This window comes from Molossus molossus, unplaced genomic scaffold, assembly GCF_014108415.1.
Source record: "Molossus molossus isolate mMolMol1 unplaced genomic scaffold, mMolMol1.p scaffold_m16_p_4, whole genome shotgun sequence".
NCBI classification, from domain to species: domain Eukaryota; kingdom Metazoa; phylum Chordata; class Mammalia; order Chiroptera; family Molossidae; genus Molossus; species Molossus molossus.
The window spans coordinates 52,705,631-52,727,789 of NW_023425377.1; the positions used below are offsets into that span (position 1 = coordinate 52,705,631).

The 22,159-nt window shown below is 39.4% G+C and overlaps 1 protein-coding gene across 6 annotated transcripts in view; it reads right to left on the reverse strand.

Moving 5' to 3' along the window:
- Window positions 1-21,522, reverse strand: part of TRIM58 (tripartite motif containing 58) — a 193,067-nt gene extending 171,545 nt beyond the window's left edge. For 2 of the 6 annotated variants that reach the window (XM_036239657.1, XM_036239658.1), the window contains exons 1-2: window positions 21,001-21,519; window positions 18,525-18,620 (exon numbers count right to left, since the gene is read on the reverse strand). In XM_036239657.1, the coding sequence (XP_036095550.1) occupies window positions 18,525-18,620; window positions 21,001-21,414 (510 nt within the window). In that variant the 5' untranslated portion in view covers window positions 21,415-21,519. Of the gene's footprint in view, window positions 1-18,524; window positions 18,621-21,000 lie in introns of all 6 variants that reach the window. The other 4 variants (XM_036239659.1, XM_036239661.1, XM_036239655.1 and 1 more) reach the window with 3 other exon arrangements.
- Window positions 21,523-22,159: the final 637 nt, after the last annotated feature.

A 22,159-nucleotide genomic window follows, 5' to 3' on the forward strand; every position in this document is an offset into this window, starting at 1 on the left:
TCCTAAGTGAAACAAGCCAAACAGAGAAAGACAAGTTTCATAGGATCTCACTTATTTGTGGAATATAATGAACATAACAGTCTGAGTAATTGGGGAGTCCTAGAGATGCATTAGTGGGGTACAGACTGACAATCCCCTAAAGAGGGGTGTGGTGGGGAAGAGATAAACCACAGAACTTATATGCACGTATGCATGAACAGTTGACACGGACAACAATCTGGGGAAAGGGCAGGGAGGGAGTAGGAGGGGGGAATCAGTGGGGGGGAAAGGAGAAACATCTGTAACAAAAATTAATTAATAAAAAAAAAAGAAATTAAGAGCTTCACGGATTAAAAAACAAACAAAAAATAGCTAGAGAAATTTACCACCCCCAAACCAGCACTGCAAGAATTGCTGAATGGACTCTTGGAAGAAGAAGAAGAAACAGAGAGAATGAAAACAGAACACAAGCATAACATAAACATGACAACCAATAAATATCTATGAATAATAACCTTAAATGTAAATGGCTTAAATGCTCCAATCAAAAGAAATAGGGTAGCTGATTGGATAACAATGCATGGCCTTCTATATATGCTGTCTAGAGGAAACTCACTTCACAACAAAAAACTCACACAGAATAAAAGTGAAAGAATTTTAAAAAAATTACTAAGCAAACAAAAATAAAAAAAAAGATGGTGTAGCAATACTCATATCTGACAAAATAGACTTCAAAATTAGGGTCATAATAAAAGACAAAAATATCTTGGCATAATATTTAAAAAATCAAACTAACTAACAGGAGGAAATAACCCTGGTAAACATGTACACATCAAATATGAAAGCTCCAAAATACATTTAAAAACTTCTGGAGGGCTTCAAGGAAGAAATCAATAGCAATATAATCTTAGTGGGTGATTTCAACACCCACTTACACCACTGAATAGATCTTCCATACAAAAACATAACAAAGGTATAGAGTCCTTAAATGACGACCTAGATAAGTTAGACTTAATTGATATTTACAGATCCCAAAGCTACAGAATATACATTCTTCTCAAGTTCATACTGGATATTCTCAAAGACAGACCACATGTTAGGACATAAACTAAGTCTCTACAAATTTAAAAAGATTGAAATCATATCAAGCATCTTCTCAGATCACAATGGCATGAAACTAGAAATCAATCATAACAAAAACACACAAATACATTCAAACACTTGGAGGCTATATAGCATGTTATTAAACAAAGAATGGGCTACCAATAAGATCAAGAAATTTAAAACTTCCTAGAAGCAAATAAAAATAAACACACAAAATCAATGGGATTCAGCAAAAGCAGTCCTGAGAGGGAAGTTTATAGCACTACAGAAAGAACAAAAAAAATTCCTAATTGACCCTCTAACCCTACAACTTAAAGATCTAGAAAGAAAAGAAAACCAACAACAAAAACAACAACAAAACCAGAGCAAGTAGAAGAAAAGAAATAGTAAAGATGGGAGCAGAAATAAATGACATAGAAACCAAAAAAGGAGTTCAAAAGATCAATGAAATGAAAAGATAAAACAGTTTAAAAAGATAAACAAGATTGATGGACCCTCAGCCTGACTCATCAACATACAAAAAGAGAGGACTCGGAAATAAAAAAAAAGAAAAAAAAAAAGAGGTGAATTAAAAACTGACACCACGGGAATACAAAGGATCATCAAAACATACTATGATCAATTATATGCCAACAATTGGACAATCTAAGTAAAATGAACAAATTTCTAGAAACACACAGTCTCCCAAAACTGAATCAGGAAGAGATAGAAAACTTGTATAGACCAATAACAACAAAGAAAAATGAAGACGAAATTAAGAAACTTCCAGGAATAAATTAATTTGCCAAAGTAGCAAGATCCAAAATTAATGTCAATAAATAGATGGCATTCTTATACATTAATAATGAACTCACAGAAAGAGAAACTAAAAAACAATCCCATTTACCATCGTGGCAAAAAGAATTAAGATACCTAGGAATAAACTTAACTAAAGAAATAAAAGACCTATTTGCCGAAAACTACAGGTCATTGAAAAAAGAAATAAAGGAAGATATAAAAAAGTGAAGCACACACCTTGTTCATGGATTGAAAGAATTAGCATCATTAAAATGTCCATACTACCCAAAGCAATCTATGGATTCAATGCAATCCCCATCAAAATACCAACAACATACTTCACAGAACTAGAACAAATACTTCAAAAGTTCATATGGAACCAAAAAAGACCCTTAATAGCCACACCAATTTTGAAAAAAAAGAACAAAGTTGGAGTGATCACATTACCAGATTTCAGGTTATACTACAAAGCCACTGTAGTTCAAACAGCCTGGTACTGGCACAAGAACAAACATATAGACCAGAACAGAGAACCCAGAGAAGGACCCAAGGCAATATGCTCAATTAATATTTGACAGAGTTGCTAAGAACATACAGTGGAGTGCAGACAGCCTCTTAATAAATGGTGTTAAGAAAATTGGACAGCCCTGGCCGGTTTGGCTCAGCGGTTAGAGCGTCGGCCTGCGGTCCTGAGAGACCTGGGTTCGGTTCCCGCTAAGGGCGCGTACTTTGGTTGCAGTTTGTCCCCGGCCCTGGTCGGTTGTGCGGGTGGCAGCCACTCGATGTGACCCTTTCACATCGATGTTTCTCTCTCTCTCTGTTCCTCTCTCTCCCTCCCACTCTACCTGAACAAAAAATGGATAAATTTCCTCGGGTGAGGATGAAAAAAAAAAAAAAAAAGAAAATTGGACAGCTAGATGCAAAAAAAAAAAAAAAAAAAAATGAAACTACACCATCAATTTACACCATACACAAGAATGAACTCAAAATAGATAAAAGACTTAAATGTGACCCTAGAATCCATAAAAATCCTAGGAGAAATTGTAGGTAACAAAATTTTAGACATCATACACAGCAGAATTTCCACTGATACATCACCTAAGGCAACAGAAACAAAGGGAAAAATGAACACGTGACACTATATCAAACTCAGAAGCTTCTGCACATAAAATGAAACAACAACCAAAATGAAAGGGCAACCCACTCTATGGTAAAGCATAATTTCCAATAATATATCAGATAAGGGGTTAATTTCCAAAATATATAGAATGCTCATACAACTCCACAAAAGGAAGACAAAGAACCCAATTAAACAATGGGCAGAGGAACAAAATAGACACCTTTCCAAACGGGACATACAAATGGCCAAGAGACATATGAAGAAATGCTCAACATCACTAATCATCAGAGAGATGCAAATTAAAACAACAATGAGGTATCACCTCATACTAGTCAGAATGGCCACCATCATCAAATTATCAAACAAGTGTTGGCATGGGTGTGGAGAAAAGGAGACTCTAGTACACTGCTGGTTGGAATGCAGACTGGTATAGCCACTATGGAAAACACTATGGTGTTACCTCAAAATATTAAAAATTGAACTTCCATTTCACCCAGGGTTCCCACTTCTAGGAATATACACTAAGAAGCCTAAAAAACCAATCAGAAAGAATATATGTACCCCCATGTTAGTAGCAGCACTATTTACAATAGCTAAGAACTGGAAACAGCCTAAATGTCCATCAGTAGATGAATTAATAGAAAAAAGCTGTGTTACATATACACAATGGAGTACTATGCAGCTGTAATAAATAAAGTTCTCTTATCCTTTGAGACTACATGGAGGAACCTGGAAAGTATCATCCTAAGTGAAACAAGTCAAACAGAGAAAGACAAGTTTCATATGATCTCACTTATTTGTGGAATATAATAAACATGACAGTCTGAGGAATGGGGTATTCTCAGAGATATGGAAGTGGGGTACATTTTGACAGTCCCCAAAAGAGAGGGTCATGGGGGAGAAATAAACCACAGAACTTATATGCATATATGCATGAACAATGGACATGGACAACTAAGCTGGGGACAGGGTGGGGTGGGATGGGCAGGGGTGGGGAAAAAAGAAGAAACATTTGTAACAAAAATAAATTAATTAAAATAATAAAAGAAAAATAAGTTAAAAAAGATGGCAGCAGGCAAGACCGGAGGGAGGGCGAGTGTGTGAGAGAGTGAGAAAGTGTGTGAGAGAGTGAGAGTGGACGTGAAGGTGGACGACCAAAGCATAACCGTTTAAAGGCATGGAGCAGAATGTTCCTGTGCTGTGGACAAGAGCAGCTGGATACCCTCATATGGGGCTCTTGAGGGTGCTTCTCCCTGTGCCATGGGGAGGTGCCACCATTTTGGAAAATCCTGGATCTTCCCTGAGAGTAGGCAGTGGGAGTGGCTAGGGCCAGCATCCTGAGCCCACCAGCACACCTGGCACCATTGAACCAGTGAACACTCTGTGTCAACACAGAACCATGCACAGTAGTGGAGCTCCCAAGGTGCTGGTTGTGTAAGCCGAAGACAGCCAGGAGCCCAGCACCATCCCCCATAGTAGCAGCATGATCAGAGTTGAAATACACCTCCAGGAACAAAGGCTGGGAGCAGACATCCATCCCCAGGACACAGAAGCACAGACCAGCAGCTGAGACCCATCCCTAAAAACTATAGCAAAACTGAGCAGGAGTTTAGCCCCATGGGGCAACACCACTCCCCAATAACCAGAGGCAGGACCTGGGGCTCCACCCAGGCCTGTGTGACCTAGCAGGGATTGTGCCATTCAATTACCCATGGGGCCTGCTGGGTGCTAAAGCACCAGAGAGGACTATACGACCCAGCAGACACCTCTAGACCTAGTTACCCATGGGACCTGTAGGGTGCTTAAGCACCAGAGAGGCTGGCACAGCCAAGCAGGGACTGTGAGATCTACTTACTCATGGGATCTGCTTGGTGCTGAAGCACCAGAGAGGCCTGTGCGACCCAGCAGCCCATAACAGGCACAGAGCCGGGTCCCCAAAGGGACTGTGTGATCCAGTTACCCATGGGACCTGCAGAGTGAGGGGGCATCTGAAAGGCCTATGCTTCTTAGTTGCTCACAAGATAGGTGTAGAGGATGTGAAAATGGAGGTGGAGTGAATAGAAGCTATGCAGACAATCTCTCAGGACCAAAGGGAATTACAAATAAAATAAAGACAAATCCTTGGGAAAAAGCAACAGAAAAGCAGCAGGACAGGACCATATAACCAGGGACACTGGTAGAATCTGCAGAGGTGTAAGAGGGTGGTGGGCTAGGATCCCATGGACAGCAGCAGTCTTAGGTGTGAGCAGTGCCCTTGGGGAATAAAGACCACAGCTACTCCACAGCACAGAGAGCTGGGACAAAGTTCTAAAATAGACATAGCCACTCAACTGGGGCTGTGGCAAAGGGAGGGCAGACTTGGTGGGAACTCTGTGGGGACACCCAGGATTTAGAGGGCACTCGAGTTTTTGCTGAGTTGTGGCCACAAAGGACAGTGGCCAGTGTGCTCCTTCCTCGAGCTGTGGGGGAAACAGCAGCCCCCCCTTGGAGATTCAGCCTTTCAAAGGTGAGGCAAAGAAATGCAAATTGAGGCTCCTTAACAACCAGCATCTATCCCTCCTCTGGAAATCCTCTTATGCAGAACACCAGGGCTACATTCCAAAGCACTGAGTAACTGAGACTACTAGCCACCAGAAAAAAGTGAAAAGAAAACTGAACCTTTCCTGAGCTTCCAAATATACCCAGGAAAGTAAGACTTCACAGTGGTGTTTAACGTGAACCCACTCAGGCTCATCCAAACCCAGAAGAAGGAGCCACAAACAGCAGAACACCAACACACACAGGGAAAATTTGCCAGGCTCCAAAACCCACTGAGATAGCCATAATAGCGAAACAAAGAAACAAATCCCAAATGAAAGAACAAGAGAACTCTACCAAAGATGAGATCACTGAAATGCAGCTAAGCAAATTATCAGAAGTAGAGTTCAGAGCCATGATCTTGAGGTAGCTCAATAGCATGAGTAATAACAGCACTATGAGTCAACATATAGACACTTTGAAAACCAACCAAGCGGAAATCAAGAATGACATAGCACAAATAAAGAACAAACTGGAAGGACTAACCAACAGAGGAGAAAGCTGAGAACCGGATACGTAAATTGGAAGATAGGGTAGAAAAAATCAACCAATCAGAAAACCAAAAGGAAAAAAACAATAAAAACATCCCAAGAAGACCACTTAAGAGAAATGTGCAATAAATGGAAACATAATAACATTTGCATCATAAGAGTCCCGGAAGAGGAAGAAAATGGGTGAGCGTTAGAGAATATATTCAAGGAAATAGTGACAGATAACTTCCCTAATTTGGTGAAAGAAGAAGGCATTCAAGTTCAAGAAGCAAAGAAAGCCCCAAATAAGAAGAACTCAAACAGGTCCACACCAAGAAACATAGTAAATAAAATGCCAAATATTAAAGACAAAGAGAGAATACTAAAGGCAGCAAGAGATAAGCAACAAGATACCTACAAAGGAAACCCCATAAGGCTCTCAGCTGACTTCTTAACAGAAACACTATAGGCCAGAAGGGAGTGGCATGAAGTAATCAAGGTCATGAAAAAAAGAATCTGAACCCAAGACTATTTGAATCCAGCAAGGCTATCATTCAAAATAGAAGGTCAAATAAAGACCATTTCAGACAAAAAAAAAAGGGGGTGGGGGGCTTACGGAATATATTAACACCAAACCAGCACTGCCAGATATGCTAAAAGGACTACTGTAATTAGTAGAAGAAATAGTAAAACAAAAATAGAATCACACTAAGCAAAAATGGCAATAAATAAGTACATATCAATTATCACCTTAAATATGAATGGTTTGAATGCTCCAATCAAAAGACACACAGTAATTGACTGGATAAGAAAGCATGAATCACATATATGTTGTTTACAAGAGACCCACCTCACAACAAAAGACTCACATAGGTTAAAAGTGAAGGGCTGGAAAAAATTTTCCAAGCAAATGGAAAGCAAAAGATACTCATATCTGATAAAGTAGATTTCAAAATGAAAGCCATAACTAGAGACAAAGAAGGCCAATACATAATATTAAAAGGATCTATCCAACAGGAAGATATAACCTTGGTAAACATATATGTACCAAATATAGGACCACCAACATATATTGAAAAACTTTTGGAGGACTTCAAAGGAGAAATCGACAGCAATACAATCATAGCACAGGACTTCAACACCGCGCTGACATCACTGGATAGATCCTCTAGATAAAATATTAGTAAAAAAAACAGATTCTAAATGAAGCACTAGACAAATTGGATTTAAGGTTGCGAAAAATGGCGGCGGAGTGAACGGAGCTACACAGACCGTCTCCCAGAACCAAACTGGAATTACAACTATAACACAGACAAATCGACGGGAAAAACCAACAGAAAAGCAGCTTGGAGGACCATACAATGAGGGACACTGACTCCATCCCGGTAGGCTTGCGAAGGCACGAGACGGGGCTGGGAGCCCACGGTCAGCAGCTCGGCAGCGGCCTTAGCTGTAAGCGGTACTCTCGGGTTACACTCCCAGGTGGCTCCACAGTGCAGCCGGGACAGAGGCTGAAACAGCCACAGCCACTCACCTTGGGCTCCGGCAGAGGGAGGGCAGACTGTACTGGAGCTGTGTCGGGACACTTGGGATCTGGAGGGCGCTCAGAGCTTTGGCTGAGTGCAGCCACGCAGGACGGTGGCCACATTGCTCCTTCCCAGGGCTCTGAGGAGAGGCAGCAGCCCCTCCCTCGAGATCCAACCCCACCCTGTGGGCCATTGAAGTGTTAATTGAGGCTCACTAACAACCAGCATCTGCCCCACCCGCGGGAAAGCCCCTTGGCTGAGCACCAGAGGGAGTTTTTCAATCAACTGACAACACAAAACTCATCAATTAACCTAGACTGCTAGCCACCAGGCAAAAAGCTAGAGGATAACAGTACGTTTCCTGGGCTGGCAACTTTAACCAGGAAAGTAAGGCTTGACAGTGGTGCTCAATGTGGGTCCTCCCTCGCTCATCTAAACACAGGAGAGGGAGCCACAAACAGCAGAACACCAACACCCACAGGGAGAACTTGACAGGCTCCGAAGCCCACAGAGATAGCCAAAATGGTGAAACACAGAAACAGAAGCCAAATGAAAGAGCAAGACACCTCCACCGAAGATGAGATCAATGTGGAGCAATTAGGCATGTTAACAGAGCTAGAATTCAGAGCCATGATCTTGAGGAAGCTGAACAGCATGAGTAAGGACATAGAGACACTGAAAATAAGCCAATTGGAAATTAAAAACCAACAAGAAGAGATAAAAAATGACATATCAGAAATGAAAAACACATTGGAAGGTTTAAAAAGCAGAGTAGGGGAAGCTGAGGACCGGATCAGTGAATTAGAAGACAGGGTAGAAAAAATCAACCAATCAGAAAAACAAAAGGAAAAAACTATTAAAAAACAGGAAGACAGCTTAAGAGAACTATGGGACAACTGGAAACGTAATAATATTCGCATCATAGGAGTCCCCGAAGAAGAAGAAAAGGAGCAAGGGATAGAGAATATATTCAAAGAAATAGTGACAGAAAACTTCCCTAATTTGGTGAAGGAAGAAGGCATTCAAGTTCAAGAAGCACAGAGAGTCCCAAGTAAGAAGAACCCAAACAGGCCCACACCAAGACACATAGTAATTAAAATGCCACAAATTAAAGACAAAGAGAGAATCCTAGAAGCATCAAGAGATAAGCAACAGGTTACCTACAAAGGGAACCCCATAAGGCTCTCAGCTGACTTCTCACAAGAAACACTACAGGCCCGAAGGGAATGGCATGAAGTAATCAAAGTCATGAAAAACAAGAATCTGAATCCAAGACTACTCTACCCAGCAAGGCTATCATTCAAAATAGAAGAACAGATAAAGAGCTTCCCAGACAAAAAAAGGCTAAGGGAATACATTAGCACCAAACCAGCACTGCAAGAAATGTTAACGGACTGCTGTAATTAGCAGTAGAAATGGGAAGAAAAATAGAACCACACTAAACAAAAATGGCAATAAATAAGTACATATCAATAATCACCTTAAACGTAAATGGATTGAATGCTCCCATAAAGAGACACAGAGTAGCTGAATGGATAAGAAAGCATGACTCATCTATATGTTGTTTACAAGAGACCCACCTCTCAACAAAAGACTCACATAGATTGAAAGTCAAGGGATGGAAAAAAATTTTCCAAGCAAATGGAAAGCAAAAAAAAGCTGGGGTAGCAATACTCATATCTGATAAAATAGATTTCAAAATGAAGACCATAACTAGAGACAAAGACGGCCACTACATAATATTGAAAGGATCTATCCAACAGGAAGATATAACCTTGATAAACATATATGCACCCAATATAGGAGCACCAAAATATATGAAAAATCTTCTGGAAGACTTCCAAGGAGAAATCGACAACAATACAATCATAGCAGGGGACTTCAACACCCGTTGACAGCACTGGATAGATCCTCTAGGCAAAAAATTAGCAAGGAAACACAGACTCTAAATGAAGCACTAGACCAAATGGATTTAATAGATATCTACAGAGAATTACACCCGAAAACTAAAGAATACACATTCTTCTCAAGTGCACATGGGACATTCTCAAAGATAGACCACATGATAGGACACAAACTAAATCTCTACAAGTTCAAGAAAAATTGAAATCATATGAAGCATCTTCTCAGATCACAATGGCATGAAACTAGAAGTCAATTGCAACAAGAACATGTAAAGACATTTCAACACATGGAGGCTAAATAGCATGTTATTAAACAATGAATGGGTCACCGAGGAGATCAAGGAAGAAATTAAAAACTTCCTGGAAACCAATGAAAATGAACACACAACAACACAAAATCTATGGGTTGCAGCAAAAGCAGTTCTGAGAGGGAAGTTCATAGCACTACAGGCCTACCTCAAGAAACAAGAAAAATTTCTAATTGACTGTCTAACCTCACAACTTAAAGAATTAGAAAGCAAACAAAAAGAAAACCCCAGAGCAAGTAGAAGGAAGGAAATAGTAAAGATCAGAGCAGAAATAAATGACATAGAGACCAAAAAAACAATTCAAAGGATCAATGAAACAAAGAGCTGGTTTTTCGAAAAGATAAACAAGACTGATGGACCCTTAGCTAGACTCACCAAGAAACAAAGAGAGAGAACCCAAATACACAAAATCAAAAATGAAAGAGGAGAAGTAACAACCAACACCACGGAAATACAAAAGATCGTTAACAACTACTATGAACAACTATATGGCAACAAATTTGACAATCTAAGCGAAATGGACAAATTTCTAGAAACACACAGTCTCCCAAAACTATTCCCGGAAGAGATAGAAAACTTGAACAGACCAATAACAACTAAGGAAATTGAAGAGGTAATCAAGACTCTCCCAGCAAACAAAAGCCCAGGCCCAGATGGTTTCACGGGGGGGTTTTACCGAACATTCAAAAAAGAACTAACACCCATTCTCTTCAAACTATTTCAAAAAATTTAACAAGAAGGAAGACTTCCAAACACGTTATATGAGGCCAGCATAATTCTAATTTCAAAACCAGAAAAAGACACTACTAAGAAAGAAAACTACGGCCAATATCCCTGATGAACATAGACGCCAAAATCCTGAACAAAATATTAGCAAATCGGATCCAGAAATACATCAATAAAATTATTCACCATGACCAAGTGGGATTCATTCCAGGGATGCAAGGCTGGTACAATATTCGCGAATCAATAAACGTGATACACCACATAAACAAAATGAAGAATAAAAACCACATGATCATATCAATAGATGCTGAAAAAGCATTCGACAAAATCCAGCATCCATTTTTGATAAAAACGCTCAGCAATGTAAGAATAGATCATATCTCGACATAATAAAGGGCATATATGAAAGACCTACAGACAACATCATACTCAATGGACAGAAACTAAAAACATTTCCATTAAGAACAGGAACAAGACAGGGATGTCCACTTTCGCCACTCTTATTTAACATTGTACTGGAAGTCTTAGCCACAGCAATCAGACATGAAGAAAAAATAAAAGGGATCCAAATTGGAAAGGAGGAAGTGAAACTGTCATTATTTGCAGATGACATGATTTTGTACATAGAAAACCCTAAAGACTCCATCAAAAATCTATTAGACTTAATAAATGAATTTGGCAAAGTAGCAGGATACAAAATTAACATCAAGAAATCGACGGCATTCTTGTACATCAATGATGAACTCACAGAAAGAGAAACTGAAAAACAATCCCATTTACCATCACACCAAAAAAATTACGATACCTAGGAATAAACTTAACCAAAGAAGTAAAGGATTTATTTGCAGAAAACTACAGGTCATTGAAAAAAGAAATAGAGGAAGATATAAAAAAGTGGAAGCACATACCCTGCTCATGGATTGGAAGAATTAACATAATTAAAATGTCCATACTACCCAAAGCAATCTATAGATTCAATGCAATCCCCATCAAAATACCAACGACATATTTCATAGAACTAGAACAAATACTTCAAAAGTTCATATGGAACCAACAAAGACCCCGAATAGCCACAGCAATCTTGAAAAAGAAGAACAAAGTAGGTGGGATCACAATACCAGATATCAGGTTATACTACAAAGCGACTGTAACCAAAACAGCATGGTACTGGCACAAGAACAGGCATATAGACCAGTGGAACAGAACTGAAAACCCAGAAATGGATCCAAGGCAATACGCTCAATTAATATTTGACAAAGGTGGCAAGAGCATACAGTGGAGTAAAGACAGCCTCTTTAATAAATGGTGTTGGGAAAATTGGACAGCTACATGCAAAAAAATGAAACTAGACCATCAACTTACACCATACACAAAAATAAACTTGAAATGGATAAAAGATTTAAATGTGACCCGTGAATCCATAAAAATTCTAGAAGAAAATGTAGGCAACAAAATTTTGGACATCATACGGAGCAGAATTTTCACTGATACATCACCTAAGGCAACAGAAATAAAGGAGAAAATGAACACATGGGACTACATCAAACTAAAAAGCTTCTGCACAGCAAAAGAAACAATCATCAAACTGGAAAGGCAACCCACTGTATGGGAGAACATCATTGCCAATGATGTATCAGATAAGGGGTTAATTTCCAATATATATAGGGTGCTCATACAACTCCACAAAAGGAAGACAAAGAACCCAATTGAAAAATGGGCAGAGGAGCTGAATAGACACCTCTCCAAACAGGGCATACAAATGGCCAAGAGACATATGAAGAAATGCTCAACATCACTAATCATCAGAGAGATGCAAATTAAAACAACAATGAGGTATCACCTCACACCTGTCAGAATGGCCACCATCAACAAATCATCAAACAACAAGTGTTGGCGAGGATGTGGAGAAAAGAGGACTCTAATACACTGCTGGTGGGAATGCAGACTGGTGCAGCCGCTATGGAAAACAATATGGTGCTACCTAAAAAATTAAAAATTGAACTTCCATTTGACCCAGTGATCCCACTGCTGGGAATATACCCTAAGAAGCCTGAAACACCAATCAGGAAGAATATATGTACCCCCATGTTCATAGCCGCACTATTTACAATAGCTAAGATCTGGAAACAGCCCAAGTGTCCACCAGTAGACGAATGGATAAAAAAGCTGTGGTACATATACACAATGGAGTACTATGCAGCGGTAAGAAAGAAAGATCTCTTATCCTTTGAGACGACATGGAGGGACCTGGAAAGTATTATCCTAAGTGAAAGAAGCCAAGCAGAAAAAGACAAATACCACAAGATCTCACTTATATACGGAATATAATGAACATAACAGTCTGAAGAATACAGTAGACCCAGACACATGGAAGTAGGGCACAGACTGACATCCCTCAGAAGAGGGGATGGGGGGTGGGGGGGATGGGAAGAGATAAACCACAGAACTTATATTCATGTATGCATGACCAATGGACATGGACAACTAAGCCGGGGACATGGTGGAGGGGGGGTGGGGTGGGGGGTGCCAACGGGGTAAAAAGGTAAAATATCTGTAACAAAAAAATAAATAAAAATTAATTAAAAAAAAACAAAAAAAACAAATTGGATTTAATAGATATCTACATAGAATTACACCCCAAAACTGCAGAATTCACATTCTTCTGAAGTGTACATGGGACCTGTTCAAAGATAGACTACATAATAGGACACAAACTAAATCTCTACAAGTTCAAGAAGATTGAAATCATATCAAGCATCTTTTCAGATCACAATGGCATGAAACTAGAAATCAATTGCAACAAGAACATGCAAAGACATTTCAACACATGGAGGCTAAATAGCATGTTGTTAAACAATGAATGGGTTACTGAGGAGATCAAGGAAGAAATTAAAAACTTCCTGGAAACCAATGAAAATGAACACAAAACAACGAATCTATGGGATGCAGCAAAAGCAGTTCTGAGAGGGTAGTTCATAGCACTAAAGTCCTACCTCAAGAAACAAGAAGAATGTCTAATACACTATGTAACCTCATAATTTCAAGAATTATAAAGCAAACAAAAAGAAAACCCCAGAGCAAGTAGAAGGAAGGAAGTACTAAAGATCAGAGCAGAAATAAATGACGTAGAGGACAAAAAAACAATTCAAAGTATCAATGAAACAAAGAAGTGGTTTTTCCAAAAGGTAAATGAGATTGATGCACCCTTAGATAGTCTCACTAAGAAACAAAGAGAGAGGCCCTCGCCGGTTTGGCTCAGTGGTTAGAGCGTCGACCTGCGGTCTTGAGAGACCCGGGTTCGTTTCCCGCTAAGGGCGGGTACCTCGGTTGCAGTTTGTCCCTGGCTCTGGTCGGTCGTGCGGGTGGCAGCCACTCAATGTGTTCCTTTCACATCAATGTCTCTCTCTCTCTCTCTGTTTCTCTCTCTCCCTCCCACTCTACCTGAACAAAAAAATGGGAAAATGTCCTTGGGTTAGGATAAAAAAAAAAAAAAAAAAGAAACAAAGAGAGAGAACCTAAATAGACAAAATCAGAAATGAAAGAGGACAAGTAACAACTGACATCACAGAAATACAAAAGATCATTAACAACTATATGAACAATTACATGGCAACAAATTGGACAATCTAAGTGAAATGGACAAATTTCTAGAAACTCATAGTCTCCCAAAACTGGACCAAGAAGAGATAGAAAACTTGAACAGACTAAAAACAACTAAGGAAATTGAAGAGGTAATGAAGACTCTCCCAGCAAACAAAAGTTTAGTCCCAGATGGCTTCACAGGGGAGTTTTAATGAACTTTCAAAAAAGAACTAATACCCATTCTCTTCAAACTATTTCAAAAAATTCAAGAAGAAGGAAGACTTCCAAACTCGTTTTATGAGACCAGCATAATTTTAATTCCAAAACCGGAAAAAGACACCACAAAAAAAGAAAACTACAGGCCAATATCCCTGATACACATAGATGCCAAAATCCTGCACAAAATTGTAGCAAAGTGGATCCAGCAATACATCAAAAAATTATTCACCATGACCAAGTGGGATTCATTCCACAGATGCAAGGCTGGTACAATATTCACAAATCAGTAAATGTGATACACCACATTAACAAAATGAAAGATAAAAATCATATATGATCATATCAATAGATGCTAAAAAAGCATTTAACAAAATCCTGGACCCATTTCTGATAAAAAAAAACGCTCAGCAATGTGGGAATAGAGAGATCATATCTCGACATAATAAAGGCTATATATAAAAACCTACAGCCAATATCACCTCAATGGACAAAAACTAAAAGCATTTCCCTCAAAAACAGGAACTAGACAGGGATGCCCATTTTCACCACTCTTATTTAACATAGTACTAGAAGTCTGAGCCACAGCAATCAGACATGAAGAAAAAATATAAGGGATCCAAACTGGAAAGGAGGAAGTGAAACTGTCATTATTTACAGATGACATGATATTATACATAGCAAATCCTAAAGACTCCATAAAAAATATACTAGACTTAATAAATGAATTTGGCAAAGTAGCAAGATACAAAGTTAATGTCAAGAAATTGATGACATTCTTATACACCCATGATGAACTCACAGAAAGAGACACTGCAAAAACAATCTAATTTACCATTGTGGCAAAAAAAAATTAAGATACCTAGGAATAAACTTAACCAAAGAAATAAAGGATCTATTTGTAGAAAACTTTAGGACATTGAAAAAAGAAATAGAGGAAGATATAAAAAAGTGGAAGCATATACCTTGTTCATGGATTGAAAGAATTAACATCATTAAAATGTCCATATTACCCAATGCAATCTATACATTCAATGCAATCCCCATCAAAATACCAATGCCATATTTCACAGAACTAAAACAAGCACTCCAAAAGTTTATATGGAACCAAAAAAGACCCCGAATAGCCACAGCAATCTTAAAAAAGAAGAACAAAGTAGAAGGGATCACATTACCAGATATCAGGTTATACTACAAAGCTACTGTAATCAAAACAGCCTGGTACTGGCACAAAAACAGGCATAGATCAATGGAATAGAATAGAGAACACAGAAATTGACCCAAGATAATATGCTCAATTAATATTTGACAAAGGTGGCAGGAGCATACAGTGGAGTATAGACAGCCTCTTTAATAAATGGTGTTAGGGAAATTGCACAGCTACTTGCAAAAAAATGAAGCTAGAACACCAACTTATACCATACACGAGAATAAACTCAAAATGGATAAAAGACTTAAATTTGATCAGTGAATCCATAAAAATTCTAGAGGAAAATGCAGGTAAGAAAATTTCAGGCATCATACACAACAGATTTTTTACTGATTCAACAATTAAGGTAACAGAAACAAAGGAGATATTGAACACATGGGACTACATCAAACTCAAAAGCTTCTGCACAGCGAAAGATACAACCATCAAAACGGAAAGGCATCAAAATAGGAGAGCATCATTTCCAATGATACATCAGATAAAGGATTAATTTCCAAAATAGATAGCATACTCATACAACTCAATAAAAGGAAGACAAAGAACCCAATTAAAAAATGGGCAGAGGAGCTGAATATACACCTCTCCAAACTGGACATACGAATGGCCAAGAGACATATGAAGAAATGCTCAACATCACTAATCATCAGGGAGATGCAAATTAAAACAACAATGAGGTATCACCTCATACCTGTCAGAATGGTCACCATCAACAACTCATCAAACAAGTGTTGGCAAAGGTGTGGAGAAAAGGGGACTCTAGTACACCGCTGGTGGGAATGCAGACTGGTGCAGCCACTATGGAAAACAATATGGTGTTACCTCAAAAAATTAAAAACTGAACTGCCATTTGACCCAGTGATCTCACTTCTACGAATATACACTAAGAAGCCTGAAATACCAATCAGAAAGAATATATATATATATATATATATATATATATATATATATATATATACCTCCATCTTCATAGTAGCACAATTTGCAATAGCTGAGATCTGGAACAGCCCAAATGTCCTTCACTAGATGAATGGATAAAGAAGTTGTGGAACATAAACACAATGAAGTAATATGCAACTGTAAGAAAGAAAGATCTCTTATCCTTTGAGACGACATGGAGGGACCTGGAAAGTGTTATCTTAAGTGCAACAAGCCAAGCAGAAAAAGACAAATATCACATGATCTCCCTTGTTTGTGGAATTTAATGAACATAACAGTCTGAGGAATAGGGTAGACCCAGAGACCTGTAGGTAGGGTACAGACTAACAACTTTCAGAAGAGGGGGTTGTTGGGGGAGAGAAGAGATAAACCATAGAACTTATATGCACATATGCATAACCAATGGACATGGACAACAACGGGGATGGGGTGGGGGCAATGGGGAGGAGAGTGTCAATGGGGTAAAAAAAAAGAAACATCTGTAAGAAAAATAAATTTAAAAAATAAATTATAATAAAATGAATGGTGCTGGGAAAACTGGACAGGTAGGTGCAAAAAAATAAAACTAGACCACCAACTTACACCAGACACAAGAATAAACTCAAAATAGATAAAATACTTAAAGTCACTAAATCATAAATATCTTAGGCATCTCTTACAGCAATATTTTTGCTGATAATATTACTGAGGGCAAGGGAAACTTAGTTAAAAATAAACAAATGGGAGTACATCAAATTAAAAAGCTTCTACAGAGTGAAAGAAACCATCAACAGAAAGAGAAGAGAAGCCAGTGTATGGGACAAGATATTCACTAATGATATATCTGATAAGGGGTTACTTCCAAAAATATATAAAGAACTTATACAACTCAACAGCAGGAAGACAAACAATCCAATTTAAAAATGAGAAAAAAACCTGAACATACACTTCTGCAAAGAGGACATACAGATGGCCAATAGATATATGAAAAAAATGTGCAAGGTCACTAATCATTGGAGAGATGCAAATAAAACCTACAATAAGGTATCACCTCATACCTTTCAGAATAGCTACTATTAATAAATCAACAAGTGCTGAGAAGGATGTAGAGGAAAAGGATCCCTAGTGCACTGTTGGTAGGTATGCGGACTGGTAAAGCCACTATGGAAAACGGTATGGAGATTTCTCAAAAATTAAAAATGGAACTGCCATTTGACTCAGTGATCCCTCTTCTAGAAATATAAGAATCCCAAAACACCAATCAGAAAGAATATATGCACCCCTATGTTCCTAGCAGTGTTATTTACATTAGCCAAGATCAGGAAAGAGCCCTAGTGCCATTTACAGATAAATGAATAAAAAGCTGTAAAAGAGAAGAAACTCTTACCATTTGTGGCAGCATGGATGGACCTAGAAAATATTATGCTAAGCAAAATAAGCCAGTTAGAAAAAGACAAATACCATATGATCTCACTTAGATGTGGAATCTAATGAACAAAATAAACTGATAAACAAAAAGAACAAAAAGCATGGATACATGGAACAGACTGACAAATATCAGAGGGGAGGGGTTTGGGGTAGGTTGGATAAAGAAGGTGAAGAGATTAGCTAAAGAACATACCATATATGCATAGTTCATGGACATAGACAATAGTGTGGTGAAGGCCAAGGGAGGGGGCTATAGGGCTGGGTGGAGGTAGGCAAAGATGGGGAAAATTGAAGACATCTACAATAGTGTCAGCAATATACAATTTACATTTAAGAAAAAACAGAGGCTGAATGTCCAGATGATCATCCTGTATGTATTGTGGATCACTTCTAGCTATGTTTCATCTATATCAATGTTATGAAATGTTTATAATTCATTCATCCAGCAAATACAACCTTCAGACTCGTAGTGGCAGTATGAGACTCTGCTGGAGATTCTAGGGATGCAGCAGTGAGATACAGTGAGAGCCAGATCAGCACAGCTGTTTATGTTTTGGGTTGAGGTTATAGATAAGAAGAACACAGATGTAACAAAAGTGCTGGAACAAGGAAGAAAAAATTAATGACCTTAATTTGTATCCTTCAGTTAGGCATGACTCCTGAAGTCACAATATTCTCATACCTTCCAAATGACAGTTTTCTTCCCCACGTTGGCCTCCTGAGTCAAGGCCTCCTCCATCTCTTTCCTCACAAGTTCCAAGGCCATCTGGAGCTCTGCCTGTTTGGGAAGATATGCTGAGACCATTACAGATGTCCTCCTGCAGTACCTATCTTGACTATATGTGTCAGGCACTACAAAGATCATCTAAAACAGGCCCCCATGAGCATACAAACATGTCCAACGTCATTATAACTAAGTTAAACATAAACACACTTTAAGTGTTAAAGCGAGACATAATCAAAGATTTACCTAAAAGTATGTTCATCATGGCATTATTTAAAATAGTAAAACTACAATTAACCAAAATGTTAAAAGCAGGGGGTAAGAAAAATATTTTACATTAACAGGATAAAATTAAAATAAGATGTTTAATAACAAGAATATGGTGTTTAATAACAAAAAATGCTCATTGTTATAAAGTCAATTAAAATAAATATATTTTATGTGATGAGATACCAATTTCACAAAATGTGCTTTAAGGAATATATAAAAATTAGGCAGAGATCAGTGAAAACATTCAATAGATAAAACCTCACCCTTTAGTGTTATTTCTACATCTGTACATGTTAACTTCTGAAAATTATTCATTATAATCAGGAAAGTGTTTATTATTATTAGGCAACAAGAAACCATGTAAGTTAGTATTTATTCAATGAAAAAGAAATTGAGAATGTTGTAAATCTTACAAGGAGTAAAAATAAAGTTAATGAAAATTAAATCTCCTTCCAACCCTAGTCCTTTGCTAGAGGTAAACACATATTTATTTACATAGAACACACACAAAGATATTCATACACTCACATTTTTAAAACTCTACCCAGTCCTTCAATAAGTCTCAGAAGAAAAATAGGGTGTGGGGGTGGGGCGGAGTACTCTTGCCAAAGTGATTTACAATAAATTATTTCTAAAACTAATTAAATGATGATAATAATAATACAATGCTGATAAAACACAGTAGAATTAATGGAGGATTTAACATAACAAATGGCATTTTAGTGTTTTAGTGTTTAAAAGAAACAGAAACACATAGATGGAGAAAAGCTCCCTCCCATATGAGAAATTGTGAACAAAAGCAAGGAGGTGACAACAGTAAATAGGCTAGTGTTGCTATATCTGGGCTGGTTGAGACAACAGTAGAAACAGAACATAGAGTCATAGCAAATTGAGACTGACAGACTAAGAAGTTCAGAAGATATTTATTTGATATTTAATTGAAATATTATTAAAATATAGAAAACTTCTCTAGAAATTTTACACTAGTCATGCTCTGCAGGGTACTTTTTAGATGAAAAGGCAGAACCCTCTACAAAAGCTATCTAGAAAATAGCTAGCTTCTGAGTTTTGTAGATGGCAACCAAAACCAAAAAGAAAATTCAGAGAGATATTTCTAAGTAAGTTCAGAGGAAATTTGAAGAGGTAAATAAATACCCCAAATCTTGATATAAAACAAAGTTTTAAAAATAAAAAAATAAATTCATGATTTAATTTACTTCACTGTGATGATATTTCAGATAAAGATGTCAATACATTAAATAAGACTTTGACCTTGTTTGTGCTGGTAGCTGTTCCAGATGTCAAGAATTTAACTGTGTTCAGAATATGTCCAAGAACTTTTAAAGAGCACCAGGAAGGATAATTCTATAGAGTTTCACAGATGTTTATTGGGGTGGGGGGGGGCACATACTCCTAGGAAACACTTCTTCATTAAGGTGCTCACATCCTAAGTCCCCAAATATGAGTTGAATAAAGACCTAGCCTGTGTCCTTAGCTCCTGGACTCCTACTTCAGAGCCCTGTGCCCACTCCAGCACTATTCTTAACTAGTGCTCAAACCCAAAGATTGTTTTGGTAACAGTGTTAATTAAGGTACAGATAAACACTATATAAAAGAAAAACATTATGCCAATGGTAGTTTTTAGAAAGATGCACACCTGTAACCAAACACCAAGTGGACAACACAGCCCTCCACACCAGAGTTCTAGCTGTAGGGCCCAGATCATCAGCAAAGGAAAAGGAGACTAGAAGGAAAGCACAGAACCCCAGAAAGCTATGTGTGAAAGAGAAACCCTCTAAAGTAATGTGTGTCTGAGCCCTTTAACGGGTGTCGCAGAAGGAATTACCACAGAGCAAAGGCTGGGACCCACTTCCCTACCTGAGAGCGTGCTTGAGAAGGCCTCCCTACCTGAGAGCGTGCTTGAGAAGGCCAGGGGCATGCACAGGTTAGGGAGAGGAGGGAGGGGAGCTCAGGGTCCCAGTGTCAGGGACACGCATAGGTGGCAAGGAGTGCAAGGAGGTGGGGTAGAGGGGAAGCTGGGACAGAGGCGAAGTCCTTGGAATCAGGTGGGGGCACCAGGCCAAGTCTCCGAGCAGGTCACAGGACACCGCTGCAGGGCCTGCTTCAGTCGGAAGGCCCTTTGATGCCCACGAGAACCGCTCACCTGGTGTCGCTGGGCAGCCTCCTGCAGGGGCGCTGTGCGGTGGCCCCTGTGCTCAGGGCCAGAGTCGCAGGCCCAGCACAGCGCCTTCTGGTCCTCCTCGCAGAATCTGCTGAGCTCATGGCCGTGCTGCGGGCATTGCATCCCCAAGGGCCCGGCGACCCGCCCCAGCTGCCGCAAGCCATCCACCAGGTTGGCCAACTGCCGGTTGGGACGGAAACCCTCCCTCTTGAAGGGGCCACGGCACTGCGGGCAGGCAAAGAGGCCGCCCTGCTCTCTGTCTGATTTGTCGCAGAACTCAGAAATACAGCGCAGACAGAAGCTGTGGCCACAGTCTACGCTGACTGGATCCTGTAGGAAGTCCAGGCACACGGGGCACCGCGCCTCCTCGCACAGCCGCTGCCCAGGTGACCCCATGGCCAGTTTGTCCCCTTCCCCCCGGGGACAGTGCTATCTCTCTTCTGTCTGCACACTCGGTGGGGGTTGGGGGGCTGCCACCTACTGCCTGCACTATCTCAGTCCTGCTGCACACTCGGGAGGGGCCCTGACTGATGCTGAGTGGGCACAGCACAGGTTTTATCTGCAGGATTGGGTTCAGGAGGCCGGAGGAGCCACTCCCTGTGAAAAGTGACAATGCACAGGCCCTGGGCCACCAGGGTAAATTAACACCCGAGACCTCCTAATAACTAAACTTTTCTAACTGAAGCCCCTCACTGTGTGCCTTACTCTGTTCCTGTTTTCAGCACTGGTAAATGTGGAGAAGGGCTGAGCTCCATTTTTTTACTGTGTTCTACACTACTCAATGGTCTCCTCATCTTTATATGCATAATGGTTTCTTTTTTTTTTTTTTATTAATTAATTTTTGTTACAGATGTTTCTCCTTTTCCCCCGCACTGATTCCCCCCTCCCTGCCCTTTCCCCAGCTTTGTTGTCCATGTCCCTTGTTTATGCATACAAGCATATAAGTTCTGTGGTTTATCTCTCCTCCACCACCCCGTCTTCTGGGGATTGTCAGTCTGTACCCCACTTCCACGTCTCTGGGACTACCCCATTCCTCAGACTGTTATGTTCATTATATTCCACAAATAAGTGAGATCATATGATACTTGTCCTTCTCTGTTTGGCATGCGTCACTCAGGATGATACTCTCCAGGTCCCTCCA